The following is a 13,582-nucleotide window of genomic DNA, read 5'->3' on the forward strand; positions in this document are numbered from 1 at the left end:
TGGAAGTTGAAAAAAAGAGTTTACTTTCCAGTGAAAGTTGTAGGAAATTAGATTAACCATTCCTTTGAGAGATACTTGGCAAAAGAAAGGTATTTCCATAACACACGCTATTGGTAACCAAGCTGCAAGAGGTTAGTACTAGTCTCTTACAAGGCAATTTAGTACAACAATACTGAGGACAAGCAAGAGATATGGCTAGATGCACAGGAGGTCTTCTGGAGTGGTCCAAACAGATGATCACAACCTTTTGGCAACAGGCACAGTATGTATCTAAAAGTGTTTTAGCCCAACAAAAGGTTAGGACTTCCTGTATGTGGAAGAAGGAAAAACCAAACCCAAAATCTGGTCCAGTATATAGGACCTCCCAGAATTTGAGATAATTTAAAAAGATCTAATAAGTTCCTGTTTCTCTATTTGCAGCTATAACAGACCTGATTCCTCTGAATCAGGCATTCAATTCAGACCCACACTTACCAATGGTCCCCCTAATTCATTACAGGCACAGGCAAGTGAAGGTAACTAATTGTCAGTTCATAACACAGGTGTTAGAAATGCTTATAGCAAATCATAACAATGAGCTTCTTTTAAAAACTGCTGAGGTGGTAATTTTTATCCCATTTCCCTGCAAGAGAATTTCTATTGTGATACATCACATCCAGTAACAGTGACCACATTGCAATATATCATATCTAGTAAGAGAAACAGAAGAAACTGGAACAGATGTGATATATCACAATTTGACACAGCCACATGGAAATGTGAAAAATTTTATTGATTTGTCCTCAGGAGCATAGCTAATTTGTAAAGTGCTCTTACTACTACTGCCTTAACATTCATTGCACATTTCAATAACAAGTAATTACAACTATAATATTTGGGATCATGTAATGACAAAACATTTATGAAAAAATCAAAAGTTCAAGAAAGCATGAAATTACATTAATTCAGATGAACCATTAGTAATTATGCAAGGTGATAAATTGGACTTTCTCTAATTGTCTGTAACAATTTCATATATTAAAATGCCCCAGTTTTCTTGTTTGCTATTCAGTAACAGAGATGTCCTATGCTTGTTCTTAAAATGGACTGGCTTGGAAGTGGTACACCTACCCCTGAGCAGTTTAAGGAATTTCAAACACATGATTGGGAGATAGAAATGAATGAGCTGCTACTTGTGATTAGGTTTTTGTTGCTATCAGACATATTTAAGTAGTTCCTAATCCCAGGAAATCTGACCATGTCTTCACACATTCTGTTGTGCAAGTTAAACCTACCATTCTAACACTTTTAATGCAGTTTTATATTAAAAATACACAACAGATGTGTGGCTAATAGTGGTGGTGGTGGTGAAATTAGAAACATATATAAACATGATACAATCAACAATTATGTCAGTGCTGAGCTTTAAAACACTAAAGAAAAAATACTGTGTGGCTGAACCTACTAATTAGTTTATTAACACAAGTACTTAAGCAGGAAATATCTGTGTATATCAGTTACATTTTTTTTTCTCTCTCCATAGATAATCACTTCAAGTAAACACCTCACCCAGCACTGTGGGTTTGTTTGCCTTCTCTCAATGGCAGCTCTGTACTCAATAAAGCTATGCCAATGGTCATCCTCATCCAAAAATGCTATTCTTCCCACCTTCTTTTTCTTCTAATTGAATATCTACATTGAAGACTTGCAGGCCATATCCTTTGCTGCCATAAGTCAGCATAATTTCCTTGACCCCAGTGGCATACTATTGACTTACACCAGCTGAGAAAAGCTCTGGCCCATTCCTTCTCCCCATTCCTCCCTTCATACTTGGTAAGGAGCTGAAAGTCATCTTCACCTCAAGTATTCCCACTTACATCAGAGAAAGCCCTGTCATTCTCTAATTCAGTTTCCACAAAATGCCACAGGTTTTGCTTGTTCTGAGCACATACCTTTCCTGCTTAGGTCTGCAAATGTTCCCAGCCAAAGATGATGACTTCTTGCCACACACAGCTGAGTCCATATATTTCCACTCTTCACTGTGAAGAATCACTTGTTCACCTGAGCATTTTGCTTAGCCTACATGACCTCATTATCACATCCAACTGATTAATTGTGCTATTCCAGTAGTAATCTGCCAACATGCAGAGTGCTGGAAAAAAAGTTGGGTTTTTGTTAAAACTCACAGCTGAGAGAGCAATGCAGTGTGAGGGAACTTGTTGTTCATAAAGTGAGATAAATACAAAGAATGGAAGGAATTATGTAGGAACTAGGTGATAATTTATTTATAGATCTCTGCAGAAACACTGAAGTTAGCAAATATACCATCTGTTAAACAGTCATACTCTTCCTAAGTGCATATTAGCAATCTAAATGTGTGCCAAACACCTGATCTTAGTGATCTTATTTGATACTCTTTTTGACAAGTAACATTATGCTTTATTAGATTATGTCATGTTATAAAGCTATGCTAGGTAACAGTAACTGGGAAAATGGAGTGGTTGTGCTCTGTTGGTGTAAATGCCTGATCAGGGCAAAGAGAAGTGGTTTTGAGAAGCAGCCAGATTTTTAGAATAACAAGAACAAAGTAGAATATCTACATTTGTACTCATCTTCATGGGTTTTTTGTATCTATTTAACACATTTTAGATTGCAATTAATCATTGCAAATACACACAACACCATAGGGGGAAAATGGATGCAAAAGTCTTTTGGACAAAAAGATTGCTTCCAGCAAAAAGAAAAATTATTTCTGATGGTCCACCTCATTCTTCTGTTCATCACCCTGGGCTACATAACAAAGACAGACAATTTTATAACTCATTATTGAACCCCATCTGAATGAGGTGTCATAATATTTCATAGGAGATGCTCCCCGCCTGGAGAAAGGGTCCAATAAAGATGACAACAGAAGTAAGACTGACTCCCCTAATGAGTTATTTTTACTCATTTTGCCTTGTTTTGCTCTTTCAGCCTTTTTTTTTTTTAGTATGCAATGATTCTTTATTACAGAGAGACACTGAATAAATTTATTTTGTGCAATTATCTACCAAAATCAACTTCAGATAGAGGGAAAAAAGGTCATTCCTGTTTAGGCCTACTAGATTTTTGGGTGTGGAGGTTTCTAAAAGATGCAATGTGATGACCTCAGAGTCAAGCACTGGAATGTATTGTCTAAAGAAAATGTCTATCCTAGAGGTCTTTAAAAACAGGTTAAATAAGTATCTGTTAGGAAGGGCATAGCATATTTGTACTTGTCATGGGCCAGAAGAATACATTAAATGACCATTTATGTGCCTCCATATATACTTTTTTAATACCTATGATTCACTAGTAAGCATAATGGGATGAAAATCTCTCCAGCACTAGGAAAAGCTGAGCTGCTTTGTCTAACTGAACTATAAGCCTGCTATGAAAGAGCTCAGACTCTTGCATATAGATTTTGATACTCAATTTAAGGTTGAAAAATGTAGATTAAAAAGGCAAAGTCAACTTTTTCCCTTCATACAATCAAAAGTAGTCCTGCTAATTATAAAACAGTGGAACCCATGAGAGATCTAGTACTACTGCTTTTTTGATATTTAAATCAGGGATACTTGTCATGATTTTAATGGAGAAACACAGACAGGTGACAGTTTCTAAAATTAGAGTAAGAATGATACCATGACATATCATGTCATTAAACTAAGAATTGCTACTAACAACTTATTACTTTCCAAAATCTATTCCAATTTCACAGTAAAGTATTACATAGTTAATTCTGAATTGTCATGAAAACCTTTTGCTGCTGCTGCACTGTACTTCCTTTTTTTTCCCCTCCTCCTTTCTCAGGTGTCTCATAACAAGTGAAATTGTTCTTAGCAAAAAAAGTAGACCTGATTTACCACAGCAGAAAGCATTGGAAACCACTAGTTATACTATATACATTTTCCATACAGCCCAAGAGTTGAGGTTTTTTTTTTTTAAAAACTCCATTTTTACATAGAAACTGCACAATCTGCATTGTATTACCAGCTCAAGGAAAGTGATAGGAAAGGCAAATGTGACCATTTTTGTTGCTAGTGCCTGAATCCTAAAAGACCTGAATGTTTTGCACCTTTCCAATCTTTTTTCTATTTAACATAATAAATAGGAAAATTCAAGTGTCTCTTTTTTTTCCATACAAAGCTGGTCCCTTCTCCCAGAGCACACAAGCCTCAGGGCATCCAACCCAAGCAAATCCCCATCTAATGTCTTGACAGTTGACCCAGGGGCCACTTTTCAACACAAATATATCTCAGAAAATGCTTAACCCACAGGAAAGAAAAGAAAAAGCAGAAAGCTGGTAAATTTTCTGACTGAATTTTCAGAACAGGTAAATAAGTAAATCCACACATTCGGAGATTGGACCAGTAAGTACTTTCTAAATATGAATCCAGACTCCGGTTGGTCACATTGCATCCATCCGCTGTTTTCTTTTCCAATTAGTATTACAGGATGGAATAAAACTAAGTAAATACTTTTTTTTTTTTTGGCCTTCCTTGCCTTTTTTTTGTCCCTCCGGACTACTCAGACTGCAAGACATCTAGCCAGCAGGCAATTGAAAGAACATCAGAGTTTAAAACACTTTCCTAGTGTATTGACAGGTACCATCTATTGTGGTTATGACAGTGCAAGGAGGTGCTAGAGCTGCCTAATTCAATTCAGTCACCTCTGAGTAGACAATGTCTTCATAGGAGACCAATATACAGGAGATGAAGAAGAGGAAAAGAAAAATTAACTGTGTAAAGTTCAACTAAGGGGGAGAAAATTGATATATTGACATAAATAGCTGAGCCTGTACAGGTAGTAATCATTATTGCTTTGAGCAACGAGAACTGTTTCTCTCTATTGAACTCTGGATCAGGTAGCTGTTCAGCTGATGAAAAATGGAACAATTATTTGAAACAAGAATCTGCAGTAAGGTAAATAAAATAAGCTTAAGGCAAGCAGTATACAACACTATGGAATAAAGATTTTTAAGAGGAAGCTGATTTTATTTATTATATTAAAACATATTTTGAATGTATTTCAAGCAATCATTTCCCAAAGTAGTCTGACAAAAGTAGTAAGTCTTCTCATTAGGATGAGAACTGAATGAAAAAGTAAATAATCAGTTTTTAAAGTACATCTATTGTGTCAGGTTTTATAACCAAATTATTATTTAAAGGGAATGAGATTGATAAAAATACTTCCACATCTTAGTGAAATGCAAGAAAGCAAAAGAGATTGAGTGTGTTGTTAGATTCAAGTAAAAAAATTAATAGCCATAAACATCACCTATGGGAGATAGGCATGGTCATGTTTATACAGCCATTTTCCCCAAACCAACACATGATGTCCTACTGAAAGTATCCTCTTTCTTCCCTTTAAAAGTGCTAAAATTTGTTCGAGTCAAAATATATCCACTTACTGCAGCCAGCTCTGGTACAGAAAAGACTCATTAAGACTACAGCATACTTTTATCATCATTTAAACACATACTCTGTGGGAGTCCTGATGATGTTTAATTATCATTTGTATATATAGAAGAGCACACCGGTTTTTTATTTCTATAGAAAAAGAAACAACACAGAATGCTTTTTTCCTACTCCTGTAGATTAAGAGTCTAAGTTCCAGAAAATGATGCTAAAAAGAGTCATGGAATAATACACTAGCTTTGCAATTAGGAATTGTAAATACAAACTCACAGCAATAGAGTATAACTGCTTTATGAATAGGTATTTCATGATTGCCAAAGGACTAGATACTAGGTTGGATGAGCTATTTTTCCATACAGTGTGGCAATTCACATACTGAGATTATATTATGCTATTGAATACATGAATATGTTCTTGAGTTACACAAGTATTGCATAGCTTGGGGTACAGTTAGATATAAATCTGACAGATATTAAATAACTGGGTCTTGTTTTCTCCTTCTCTCTCAAGATCTCGAAAATTTTGAAACAAAAACAAGAAGCACAGTGTCAGTCAGAGAAGGACAAGGAGTGGTTCTGCTCTGTGGTCCTCCACCACATTACGGAGGTATGATGAATAGCCCTACATTGTGTGCAGCCTGAACATCAACTGCTATAGCTCAGGAGAAGTAGTCTATGCAGTTCCCTGCCTGATTAGTACTGGAATTTATTTGTGCATGAAGCATATGGGTTTACAACAAGTTTGGATTTCATTTCTTTAAAGGACACTGGGTTTTGCACTTCTTAAGGGGTCCTTTTTTACTATTCTATGGTTACTTGAGGTACTAGAATACATCATCGCTCTTCGGGTGTGACACAAGCAAAGAAAGCATGAAAGTCTAAAAGACTATCTCCTGACATGACTGGTTATCTCAGGTCCTTCACTCCTATGGAATGACAGAAGAATAACCAACAGCAATTCTTTCTACATTAAAACCACTTCAGGCCTGAGCAGAATTACTATTTTGCCTTTGAGTGCTTGTTACTTCAATGCTATAATTTGAATCCTGCATTTTACACATTAGATTTATCATGAAAATTTGTCTTCTGTTCTTGAACACCTGATTCTCTCCTTCCTGATAATCATAGAATTTAGATTGGAAAGGACTTCTGGAGAAGTAAACTCCCCAATCAAAGGAGGTCTGATTAGATCAGGTTGCTTGATAGTTTTCAATGCTTCAGGTAAAGAATGAAATGGATTTTTCTGGGGAATTGATTTGGGGATGCCTTGCATCTGTTGCCATTGCATACTACTGTTCTTAACCATAAGGCTGTTTTTGAGGTCTTCCTTTCTGGATGAGGTAAAGTCCAGGTGACAAACAATGAACCAGTAATGCATTTAGCATGTTTCAGACTTTACATCCCTAAGCATGGGACACAATTTTCCTTTTCCTGCTTTTTATATGTGTATTACCACCTCCAACATCAGCATTTACTGAACAATACAAAGGCTTGAACATGCATGTACACTGCTGCTGTCATTTTTTCTTAACACTTTTTGTACCTACCAGAAGTGAGGAGTTCTTGAGTGATCTTTAGATATTTATGTTTTCTACCCAAGATTGACTCTAGCAAGTTTTGAGCCATATACATTCACAAATATATATGATCAAAACTGTGTCATATCTTTTGAAGTCTGGACTACAAACCTATGGTTTCCTATAGTAACCATAGTTATATGGTTACTATAACTAGCTGAAGATGACTGGAAATTTTACCCTGGAAAAGCAAATATGTATTAAAAATGGGAAATATCAACAGCATAGTTACCAAATTGTCTTGTTCTGGACTGAAAGAATCAGTATTTTTCAGATGACTCACGTCCTGCTTTCACCAGGAGTGACCACACATCCACAGGCACTGCAGTTTTCTGTGTGCTAGCACCAACATCTTGGTCTCAGCAATGTTTCCTCAATTCTTCTTAAAGAAACAGAGTTATAAGACAAATTCCCAGGAGGAAGTAAATAGTGATCTATAAAGAGGATGCACTATATCAGAGATGTAGAGAAACCCATCAATCAATTTAAAGCCTGCAAGTCTTGAACAGAGAGGAAATATCTGTTCACTTAGTGTTTACAGCCATATGAAAGAAGTATATAATCAAGGAAATGAAGTGAAACCTGGTCCTTAAGGGCAAAAAAAAGGCTTGAAAGAGTTGCTGAAATGTATCAATAGGACAGATAGAAAGACAAAACATCCATCCTTGAGCCAGTAAGCTATACATTTTCCTCTTGCTGTAGGGTAAAATTATGATTTGACAAATAGGAATGAGTAGAAGAAAACATTCAGAATAAATAGTTAACAAGTGAATTCACCCCAGATTAATTGAACTGACAAAATGGTAGCCATGAACAAAGCCTTTGCAACAGTGTTTCTTAAGCTGGAGATGTGAGCTGTTGACCAATAGGCCTGAAAAATACATTATCTGAAATAACAAGTCTCTAGAGACCAGAAACTGAGTTCTTTTGTCATCCATAAACACTGTATTTGTGATCCAAAATTATATGCCATGGGGATGAAGTACATGGTGTGAACTATGATAAGCCAGGTACTATCTCAGGATGCTTAGGAAGTCATTTTTATTGAAAAGGATTGTATATTTACTTCTTTTTTTTAATTGAAACCTCTGCCTCTAACTCACAATACCTACAGGAGAAAGGATTACTAGCCTTGCATACAGGTTCCATTGCAGGTGTTCTGTGAAGTGCTTTAAGTGTGACAGGAATTAGTTAGATATCAAAGAATTTGGAAGACATACCATACCGGCATAAAAAGAGTTGCCTTTCCTATAATATTAATAAAAGAAAGACAATACAAGCTGTATAATGTGTCCTATGCACCAGGAAACAAAATTGCTCTTAGAATTTCCTATGCAACTTAGTAGATACACCCTATAACAAATACAGACCTTTTGCTAGTATGAGCATTTACAGGGAAACTGAGGTTAACTGTTTGGGTAGAAAACATTGACTATGCTCTTCGAAAGAAGTTATTCCATGCCATTGAAGAGACGCCCAAGGGAGCCAAAGCAGATGGATACAGCCCTTCAGGCACTCCGTCCTACAGACCAGCTGCTTCTTTCCCCAGAGCAAGTCACTTAACAGACCTGGCCCTGCCCATACATTACATAGAAGGAAGAGAAACATGGTCCTGATGGTTACTGTTTGCTTTCCTTTGACTTGAAGGCAGACCAAAAATCTCTGTACAGAAGTTATTTGAAGCACCTATCATTAATATAGTTATTTTGGAATAGGATGGACTAGCTAAAGCTTCCTGCCTTCCTGCTGACCTAGAAACTCTGTATCTGCTTCTTCTAGCAATAGAAGAAACAGAAAAACATGAACTTAAAAAAACAAGACATTTTTATTATTTGAAATTTCTTCCCATGTAAGATTGAGAAGTAGGAATAGGCAAGTAGAATGAAAGCTCAAGAGATATTTTTTCCACCTGTGTTATCTAGAGAAATGGCTCACTTCTCTTTCTACCTCACACTACAGAGGCCAACACATTGTCAAGCTTATCTAGCTCTATACCACAAAGAGTCTGAAGTTAAGTTTTCTGCTAGGTTCACAGGAAAGCAAGCTCTACAGTTATTATTTGATCACTCATCTGTTTGTCATATGCTGTAAAGATTTTTCTACATTCAAAGTATTTAAAACATTTAAAGCTTAAGTTAAAGCAAACAGATTTCTGACAAGAACAGCTATGCTACTACTTGCTTTGTATCCATACTTCTTTACTGAGTGTATGATAACCTATTTTTGTTTATACAAGAAAAATAAATTATTTCACTCTAATAGGGGATAGAGAACATATTAGACAGCTAGCTGATAAGAGACAAGAAAAAAGTTCAGAAGGGTTGCTCCAACAGCTTCCATATCAGCTTTAGATCTTAAACTAACTCTCAGAGCACAAAAGCCTTACAGAGTTGCTGTTAAAGCTATACTGAAACCTTTATCACTAAAAGAGAACCTGCTCTATGTTGCAATGAATAAATATTAGCACTTTTAGTAAAAATCAACCACAAGAAAGAAAGAAGACCCACCTTTTAAAGGCATAGTTTATATCTTAGACCAAGCAAGACATTAAACATTTGTTACAGTTAATGAACAAAAAACACCATAGACTATAATTACCTTAGGAAAGGAAGAGCAAAGCTACCCTATATTACCTGACTTAGCCTAAATCCTTCATTTCCTTATCCAGCCCCTCCTTGCCTATTTATGCACTGTCCACTCCCCAGCCTCAGCTGTTGTGATTTATGAGGCTCATTAACACACCTTATAAAGTTCAGCATGTGACTTTCCTCTGCTTGTTAGTGAGGCTCTAGAGTGCAGGGGTGGGAAAGTAAGCTGTATTTCTTTCTCTGAGAACTGTCTCTTCTGTATCTTAAGTTCTTTAGGTCAGCTGTTTTTTCCTTATATAATCAATATTCACTACTATTTTATTATTAAAAAACAGTGCTTTATATAGAGCTAGGAGGCAGAGAAAAACATGTAGCGAGAATAAAGGAAGCCTGAAGAAGCCTTCACTTCTATAGCTATATACAAGCTTAACCTAACTATAATTAAGAAGCTGCTACCTAAATGGTAATACTTGACACGAGTCTGTGGGGTGGACTGTTATTCATTTATTTTCATAGAAGTGAAGTCTGATGTAAGGCCTGTTTCCTTCAAGCTGGCTCCCTGCAGAGCTTTAAGGAAGTTTCTAATCTTGTTAGGAGCAGCAGGATCACTCATGTGTTTGCATTTACTTGTGCATAAGAGCTGCCAGGGTTTGAAGCTGGTGTGCTAGGTCTGTAGCCTTTTCTCTATACTGATATTTCTATACTAAGGCTGCATTAATAACAAAAAAGCCAAAACAAACCCCCAAAACACTCTTAAGGAAGTAGCAGCCTTGTGGATCTGCTTAGTGGGGGAATGTGTTAAATCCTCAGTCAGCAGAAGGGTAGGGAAGGAGGTACACATGAAAATAGGAGATGGGAAACTGGGTATATGGAGAGGATGGGAAGAGATGAGCAGTGCTGCCTTATGTAAAAGGGGCTTTGACTTCTGCCTCAGTTTGTTTCTGCATTTTATATTAAACAATCTTCTTGATAAAATGCATAATCTTAAAGTGAAGGTTTGAAGTTTATCTCCCTTTATAAAGCTGAGTGCCTTAGTCATGGGTATAGAGTCCCTTTCTCTCTGCTCCTATTTCTTAATGCTGCTGTGAATCTTTAATCCTTTCCTGCCAGCCCTCGCAGGAGGGGGAGAGTCTCTTTCCTGAGACAAGCCTGTAGCTGTTCTCCTGCAGAATGAGCAGTATTGATTTGAATTTGCTTGGGCTGAGGAAAGCACTGAAATGTTGTATTCCCTAGACTAGTATATCAGGAGTGATTAGCAGCTGCTCTTCTTTCCCAGCTGTGCTCTGAAAGAAAGTGCTCACAGCTGACAGGCATAGACAATTCTCTCCTGCCTGGCCAAGCTCAGGACTTGCCCACCAGGCAGTGCTTGGCTGGAAGGTGAGGTGGAGTTAACCTACTTTTGGGGACCTCTGGGATGAGAAGGGAGACTGACACCACATAGTCACTTGCCTTGGATTAAAAAAAAAAAATAAATAAATCAAACCAACACATAAACACACCCTAGGATTGCAGCACTAATAAAATAGCTCATGCTCTGGCATATGCATATTGAAGTCTACATTGCTGTAATTATCCCTCCACTGACGTGTAGCCCCTTTGAAGTAAAGGCAGTTCTGTGCTCTCTAAGGCATCTTCTCACAGAGTCCACGACAGCATTGAGATCACTGTCTTTTGAGAGCAAATATAATTTCCAGTGTTCAGTGCTCAAATATGTTAATTTGGGCTGAGACCAATCAGCTGTATATGTGAAAAGGAGCTGTACTATGATATTTGTTATGCCATAGCTAGACAGAATTAAAAAAAAAATAATTACCTGAAGGTGATTAATGTTTTTGAAGCTTGCCTGAGAAAATACCTTGACACATGGGTGTTAAATTAAAAAATGAAGGGTAGAAATCATATGAATAATATTATTTGTTTCTGTGAACTAAACCCTGAAACTCATAGTGCTCTGTATTTTATATTGTTGTTATTTATAGGTCCACATATCAGAGGGATTCTCTCTAGGTTTAAAACTCCATAAGGTTAGCAGAAATTTTTTGTAACCTAGGGGTAAATCATAGGTTGTCTCTATCTGTGTTTGGAACAAGTTCAACTTTTACTGTAAGCAATTTCCTTCAAAAGTTTACGGGGAAAAAACCCACAACAATCTGGGACCAAATTCTGCTTGTTCGATCTATATCTAAAGCACCACTGAGTAAGGACTCACCTGAAATTATTCCAACTTGTTTCTTACCACACATGGCAGCACCCTATGATCCATGAAGATTTCTCTGGAAGGGCTCCCTCCCCCAACCTGTTCTGTCCCTTCTGCCCCACTACACAGTTTTACCTCACATGCTAATTTTTCTAAAACATCATGCATTAACTATAATGAAAAGAGAAATAGGAAAATTGGACTAATTTGTCTGGTATAGAAAAACCTCTATTCCCTTACTTCAGGCATGTTGATTCATCTTCAACATCATGTGAAAAGTGGTTACTCCAGAGAGAAAGTTACAGTCAAACAGGTCTATGCATAAAGGAAAAAATGAAATAGAGAAAAAAAGCCCACAAAAATCTTTGGTGCTGATAATGGCTAAGACTTGTGTAAGACCTTTTATGCTGAAGCCCTTTCATAGTGGTCTCTGAAATTCAGTAATTCTGAGACTGTTATGGATATGTTGAAGCGTGATCCCAATGGCTATCTGTTTCAGAAATCCTGTGGTTAAATAGAAAACAAAAAAATAAACTAAAAAATATTTGTAACTTTATTAGTTCTTCCATAAAATAGCTGTCAGCAGCAATTTTCAAGTTAATTTTAGCTAGACTTCATTAGCAGGTTACTATCTCTCTATAATTTCCCTTCTATGCCTCTACTACCTTCTGTTCAGCATTACCTTCACCAGACTCTTCCCAGCTGCCAATTTATTCATGCAAATGAATGTAACCCTAAAAGTGATGGCATGGGCCTTTTGCTACTTTCTTTTGCTCATTCAATGGGTCTGCTCCACATCTGATTTATTCAAAGTGACCCAAAATGGAAACGTTTGAGTAATAACAGCTTCTTTTATAATGCAATGTTAGATTTTCTAGCCTAGTACATCTGTTGATGTTGTCACTTAACTTTCTAAGAAAAGATATTTTGTAAGGGAGTAGACTGCTGGTATTATGCCTTAGAGAAAAAAGTTTGATCTCCAAAGTTTGGTTCCTTTCTTTTGAGATTTCATCCAGCTCCCACTGAAGTTAATTAAAATCAGGGTTTCTGCAGAGTTTAGTGGAGCTGAATTAGGCTCTAGGCAAGTATGGTCTGTGGATTGGTGATGATGAATCTGCAGTTAGAAGACCAGTAGTGTTTATATCCCTCATACTGGGGGGAGAAAGGATTTAAATATGAAAAGGAGGGGCCTGTGCTTGTTCCCAGTTAATGGGAAAATTCATCAATAGGCCCTAAGGCAATGGTGGAGTACAGACAGGGAGAGAGTAACAGAAACTTCAGAAGATGAAGTCAACTGGAACCCCCTGAGAACTGAAATCAGGACAGACAAGAATGGCTCCCTTTTACTGATTAATTAATTAATGGATTGACCTCATGAAGAATGTCTGTGTAGCATAAAGTTCGTTTTAACAGAGTTTTATTAGGATTCATATACTCTATCCTAAACAGAAAATTTTGTTGCATTGCCAGGTCCTACAGCAGGAATCTGTTTTTTGATTGCATGCCATAAGATGGTTTGGAGGTCCTTCACGGCCATCCATTTGGTGTCTTAGCAGGTACAGTGGTGCCCTGTTAGAGTGGCTCAGTGCTTTCTTCAGCCCTGTAATTGCCAGCACCAGAACTGGACTTTGGGAAGGAAACCTCCAAACTCATTTTTCCTATTCATCTTGCTTTTTAAACTACTTCCAGCTTATCATTAGATACACTAACCTTTCATGAAAGTCTGTGCATCCAGCTACAGTGGTTCAACCTCTCAGAGCAGTTTTGTTGCACATAAGGCTATAGTCATCAAACTTTGTGCCTG

At 37.0% G+C, this 13,582-nt stretch overlaps 1 protein-coding gene across 1 annotated transcript in view; it reads left to right on the forward strand.

Annotated features, from left to right (window-relative positions):
* The window catches only part of CNTN6 (contactin 6), a gene marked incomplete at both ends in the record, with an annotated part of 117,177 nt that overhangs the window by 43,874 nt on the left and 59,721 nt on the right, over positions 1 to 13,582 (forward strand). Inside the window, one exon of the mRNA XM_082321643.1 lies at positions 5,928 to 6,023. Coding sequence (XP_082177769.1) covers positions 5,928 to 6,023 — 96 coding nt within the window. The remainder of the gene's footprint in view (positions 1 to 5,927; positions 6,024 to 13,582) is intronic.

This window comes from Platalea leucorodia, assembly GCF_965183815.1.
Source record: "Platalea leucorodia genome assembly, chromosome: 9".
Classification (NCBI taxonomy): domain Eukaryota; kingdom Metazoa; phylum Chordata; class Aves; order Pelecaniformes; family Threskiornithidae; genus Platalea; species Platalea leucorodia.